The 5,829-nt window shown below is 37.5% G+C and overlaps 3 protein-coding genes across 3 annotated transcripts in view; 1 reads left to right on the top strand and 2 right to left on the bottom strand.

Moving 5' to 3' along the window:
* CBG21528 overlaps positions 1-617 on the top strand; it is a gene marked incomplete at both ends in the record, with an annotated part of 2,906 nt that extends 2,289 nt beyond the window's left edge. The window contains 2 exons of the mRNA XM_045244863.1: positions 104-225; positions 491-617. Coding sequence (XP_045097328.1) covers positions 104-225; positions 491-617 — 249 coding nt within the window. The remainder of the gene's footprint in view (positions 1-103; positions 226-490) is intronic.
* Positions 618-1,713: 1,096 nt separating this feature from the next.
* Positions 1,714-3,270, bottom strand: Cbr-vti-1 (the record flags this gene model as incomplete). The annotated part of the gene is made up of 3 exons (XM_002632574.1): positions 1,714-1,926; positions 2,520-2,766; positions 3,065-3,270. The coding sequence occupies 3 exons, from the start codon at positions 3,268-3,270 to the stop codon at positions 1,714-1,716; spliced, it is 666 nt and encodes a 221-aa protein (XP_002632620.1).
* A 275-nt stretch (positions 3,271-3,545) lies between these two features.
* On the bottom strand, positions 3,546-4,617 carry Cbr-mrps-7 (the record flags this gene model as incomplete). Its single annotated transcript, XM_002632573.2, has 5 exons — positions 3,546-3,666; positions 3,922-4,079; positions 4,124-4,303; positions 4,358-4,453; positions 4,504-4,617. 5 exons carry the CDS (start codon positions 4,615-4,617, stop codon positions 3,546-3,548), a joined length of 669 nt encoding a protein of 222 aa, XP_002632619.2.
* Between the last annotated feature and the right edge of the window lie 1,212 nt (positions 4,618-5,829).

Below are 5,829 nucleotides of genomic sequence, written 5' to 3'. Positions count from 1 at the left end.
TGATGTCTCTTGGTTTGTAGAAGGCCTAGAAAGTTGGTTTTTGGATAGAAATACGGGGGGGGGGGTTTGATAGAAATACAACAGCTACAGTAATCCCTTTAAGATACGCGCCGCCATGGACCGTGGTCAGTGTGGAATATTCAACGTGGCACCGTTCCTCGAGTGTGCCTCACAGGGAAAAGATAACTCGGAGTGCTGTCGACACAGAGGCATTGTTCAGAAGACGTGAGTTTCGAGCTTTCAGAAAATTTCTAGAGAACAGCAACTTAAATTTCTGAATAAACCGCTCTCTGAGCTTCAAAAAAAGTATAGGCATGTCTAGGCTCCGCTTTGAATTTTTGAGGCTCACACTTTGAATTTTTGAGTTTAAAGGCGCATATTGGTCGGAAATTCGAAATTTCTCAAAATTAGGTCATGATTATACTCATTTTGAAGCTCTGAACGTCACAAATTCAAATTTTCCAAAAAATACTTAATTTCAAATTTCCAGTGGTCCACAATGTGAGCAATTTTGTCGTCCCGCACAAGGACTATCAGCTCTGGGCGTTCAACATATCGTATGTGGAAACGCCGTTGGCGATATGCTTCATTGCCATCATTCTGGTGTTCGAATTTAAAAGTTTTATCGATTTATCGATTTTTTAATTTCTGTACACTTCTGCCGACATATTTTATATTTTTGCCATATTTTCCTTTCTATTCTTTTTTGTGATTCTAGTCATCTTTTTTTTCATTTTCTCTTTTTTCTAATTTTCATATTTTCAACTCTTGGTGATCTCTGTTCCAATCGACACTAATATTAATTGTTTATTGATTTTGAAAAAATAAATTGTGATTTTTTTGTTTTTTTTTTTTAATTAGGTCATGACCTAGAAAAAAATTGGGTCGTGACCTAAAAAAATCTAGGATATGACCTGGAAAAATCTAGGCCATGACATGGAAAAATCTAGGACATTACCTAGAAAAAATTAGGTCATGACCTGGAAAAATTAAGTCGTGTTTCCCGTTTTTTCCTTCAAATTTCACGTCGATTCTTTTAGTCAAAAAAAAGCATTTTTATAACTTTTTTTTATTAAATTTACAAAACTTTCAGAGAAAAAAGTACAGGCAGAAATGACTAGAAAAGCGTGGGGAAAAATCACAACTATTTAAAAATACATATAATTAAATTTTACGGGAAAAATATGTCACAATTGAAAAAAATAAAAGTTTTACATTAAAAAATGAAAATTTGGCAATGAGGAAGGAAAGAGCACTTGGGTTCAAGCGAGGGGGTCAGAAAGCGCGCCCCAGTAAATTTTTCAAAAATTCTCAATTCGCTGCCGAACTTCGTTGGCTGAGTATCACAGTTTTAAACGATGAGCGAGAATACGCGCGTTGCCACCCGTTTATTTTTAAGAAATAGATCATGATCTAGTTCAAACCCGCGTTCATTTTAAAATTATTAAATTTCTTCTGGTCTACGAGTTTGCTGGGGCGCTTTTTCTGACCCCCTCGCTTGAACCCAAGTGAAAGAGAGGAATAAATAGGGAATAAACGGCACTGAAGGAATAACTTGGCGAAATTCGAAATTTTTCAAAAATTTTGGGGAAAAATCCAAAAATAGTGGAAATTTAGTGCTCGCCGAAGACATAAATTGGCGAAAAATACAAGAAAAATTTGAAAATTTTCAAATATGGCACAAAAAAGATTTTTGAAAATCCCAAAAACGGCTCAAATAGCCTTATAAACAATGTACAAGAACATGAAAGCAAGCAAAAACGAAACAATTAAGAGCAATAAGCGATTCTGAATCGCACGACGAATCATCGATCCCAAAGTCTTGTTGGCTCGTCCCAAGTCGGCATTCGATTGGCGAAGACGATCCCGCGATCGGCCGATTGTTTCTCGTTGACTCGCCAGGTTGGACAGCATCTCCGTGCCGATCTGGAATTTTCATACTTTTTTCAGATTTTCCAGAAGTATGGGACCGTCGCAGACGCGTCGCGGCGATCGCCAGCAGAGTATCAGTTTGGACGATTCGCGTGTCGGCGTAGCGGTAAATAGTAAGCGACTCAACAACTTTTTCTTTGAAAGCGCTCCAATTCGCTAAAAAATAGCTAATAGATCTCCCTTAAAAATCTCTAAAATCGCTAAAATCGGCTTTAAAATTTGTGAAAATCGCTGAAAATCGTTCGAAAATCGCCTAATATTGCTGAAAATCGCTGAAAACCGGTTTTAAGAATCGCGATAAATTGCTTAAAAATCGCTTTAAAAACACTAAGAATCCCTTAAAAATTGTCTAAAAATCGCTTCGAAATTGCTCTAAAAATCGTTTACAAATCACTGAATAGTCATTAATCCCTAAAAAATGCTAAAAATCCGTTGAAAAATTACTAAAAACTGCTTTAACTTCGTTTAAAAATCACTTTAAAATCCTTGAATATCGTTAAAATTGCTATAAAATCGCTTCAAAATCACTTTGAAATCGATTAATAATTGCCCAAAAACCCTAAAAATCGCTAAGAATGATCTCGAACCTGCTCAGTCTCCACTGCAATCCGATGAGCATCTTGTACCCGTCGAGTCGATCGCTCCAATCTTTGCGTATTGGCAATCAGCTGATCTTCCTGCCGATCAGCGTCCAACTGATCATCAAACGCCAATAATTCATCTCGATCGGCTTCTTCTCTCACTCGTCGAATCGCTTTTTCTAGCTCCGAATCCAATTGTTTTTTGTCAGATTGATAGCTTCGAACGCGCAATTCGTATTTTGTACGTTCCGTGCTGGAAAAGAAATGGTGGGAATTTGAATTTTTACAGAATTTTCGAAAAAATTCCAGATTTCTTACAAGATCTGAATAATTGTACGGGTGTTTAAAACATTGTTTTTTCGGAATTTCTAGAATTTGTTCCGATTTTTTTCAGAATTTTCAAATAATTCAGAGAATCTTTTTGGATTTTTCGGCGAAAATCGAAAGTTTTTCTCGAAATTCTCCGTAATTTTACGTTTGTTTCCCCGGATTTGTAGCAAAATTTTCAGAAAAATCGGATTTTTGGTAGTTTTCCCTTTTTTTTTCCTTACGTATTCGACTCCAACTCTCTGACAACCAACTCCATCTGATCCAACAAATCGTTGACTTCTTCCAAACTTTTTCGGATTTCCTGTACGGCGCCGGCTCGTTCAGAGCTCGGCAGAGTGTGAACTCTTCCGATTTTTGATGTGATTTCGGCGGTTTGAAGCGAATACTGCTTCTCGAAACCGCTGAGCTGTTCAACGGTTTGCGACATTTTTCGCCTAAAAAATTAAAGAAAAATTCAAAAAAAAATCGGCTCAAAGGTATAATTTTGAGCTGGGAAATGGATTTAAAAATTGAAAATTCCAATTTTCGAAAAGCAAAAACTAAAAAAAAATCGATTTAAAGGTATAAAATAGGTATAAAATCTGCCTTTTTTCGTCAGAAAAATCGAGAAAAAATCGAAAAAGAAGAAAAAAACACTTTTTTTTTCAACAATAACAAAACAAAAACTAGGCTAATTTCAATGGGAATTTTCTAGAACATTAATTAGGCACGATAATGGGCGTAGGCTCGGTTCGCTTCACACGTCTTGTGTAGCTCCTGTTTCGCCGTAATCGTCGATCCCTCGTTTTGGCTGGCGGCGAGAAGCTCCGTGGCGAGAATATCTCTGGAAAAATCGATATTTTTAGGATTTATCAAACTTCAAAATTTTCCATTTCGAAAATTCAAAAAATTGAATTTTTGCAAAATTTCCAAAAATCCAAGAACTGAAAATTCGGATTTCAAAAAAATTGTTTTTTGGAAATTCCGAAATTTGAGAAAATCTGAAAAAAGCTGATTTTAATGGAAAATCCGGAAAATCCGCAAACACTGGAATTGACGCGCAAATTCAAAAATCCGGTTTTTAGAGTCAATTTCTCACTTGAAATGCGTTTCTCCATGCTTCGCGCGCACTCTACAAATGTCCCGCATCATCTTCATGGCTCTAAACTCCGCCTCCGGCTCCTCAATCGGGAATGGCACCTGATAGGTGGTACCACCACGTGTCACGCCTTGTAGCTTCATCAGTGGGTGGCAATTCTGGAAATTTCGGGGGAAATTCAAAAATTTAAGCTTCTCCTCACCTTAATTCCCTTTCTAGCAATCACAAAAGGGTCCAACTCAATGGATTTCTTCTCTTCGTCGTTGGCTTTCGTCCACGCTTTGTACTGACGACGCTTGATGATTTCCAGCGCGCTGAGCACATTTTTTCGCGAAGTTTCTTTTTCGCCGTCCTTGGTGCACACACGGATTAGCTTGTCGATCTGGAAAAATAACAATTTTCAATTTAAATTCAGCTTTTTTTTAATATTTCTTACAACTGAATCCCGATAGAAAACCGGCGTCGCGTCGCTTTTCATGGCTTTTAGAAATAGGAAATTACGCTCATCGTCGACGTCAAGCGGTTTTCGGAGCTGGAAAATCGGAAAATAGCTTTAAATTTGAAGCTTTTGACTTTCCAAACCTCTTGGACATTGGAGACGGGCTCGCGAAAAACTCGGGGGTCATACATGTTAAAACTATTACTAGAACATGAAATCCATCGCTTTTGTGCGAAATTAGCTAGTTTTTTGCTCATTTTCCTTGAAAATTGACTAAAAATCTAGGGAAATCAATGAAGCCTCGTGGTTCTCCGTATTTCGACACCTGCTCTCTCTGCGTCTCTTACTTCCACATACTCTCTCGCTCGCTAAACACCGCGCGCCTGGAATATCGGAGCATCGTTGCAATCTTTCTTGAGCTCATTTTCTGTATTTTCTAGCTGTATTTCTATCGTTATCTCGCACAAAAGGCATGTTTCCCCTTCATTTTTCTTGTCTTTTTCAGTGTAATAAACCAGCACCACCTCACTTTTCGTTCGACACCACGTCGCGCTCCCCACAAAATGAGCATGTTCCAAGACGATGATATTTTAATCGATGATTATGATTTCGACGATTATAAGATTCAATATGCTGTAATATTTCTGTTTTTTTTTTTGTGGTCTTTGAAGTGAAATTTGGACTTTCGGCGATTCAAAAAACAGGTTTTTTTGGATTTTTGCGAAATTTTCAAAAAATTGCCTTTCCAGCCTACTTGTAATCCGGGCTTTTGCCGGGCCTTTGCAGGCCCTGCCATAACTTCTTTCAGAATCAATGTTTTCGAACCAACTCAATCAGGTATGATAGAGCTCGCCGAGTACTACAAAACGGTATTATTTCGAATACTGCATCTTGTCTATGAACAGAGTTACAGAGCAAAAGAAGCAAAAAAAAAGCAGGCCCGCCCCGGGCCTGCTGGGCCCTGCGAGAAAAGCCACTTTATGATCTGTAACTTTGTTCATAGATAAGATACAGTATTCCAAATAATACCGTTTTGTAGTACTCGTGGAGCTCTGTCATATCTGATTTAGTTGGTTCAAAAATATACATTCTGAAAGAAATTATGGCAGGGCCCGCGAAGGCCAGGATACAAGTATGCTTTCCAGTCAAAAAACAACAGAAATTCCGCACGTTTTGACTGAATTTCCTGTTTTCCGGTCTGAAAAAAGTCTTAAAATCCCCAAATATTGTTCAATTTTTCGAAAAATTCCGAATTTCACTTCATTCAGATAGTTTTTCGGCATTTTAAAACATAGACCCAATTTCTTTCGTTTCAGTCACTAAAAAAGACCCAAAAATCCCCAAATCATGTTCAATTTTTCGAAAATTTCCGATTTTCTCCGAATTTCACGTCATTTAGATGATTTTTCGGCATTGTTAGACATAAAAAACCCCCAAAATTTCACATTTTCATTCAATTTTTCTTCCAG

This window comes from Caenorhabditis briggsae, assembly GCF_000004555.2.
Source record: "Caenorhabditis briggsae complete genome, chrIV, whole genome shotgun sequence".
Classification (NCBI taxonomy): Eukaryota; Metazoa; Nematoda; class Chromadorea; order Rhabditida; family Rhabditidae; genus Caenorhabditis; species Caenorhabditis briggsae.
This window is presented reverse-complemented; position numbering and strand designations above follow the sequence as displayed.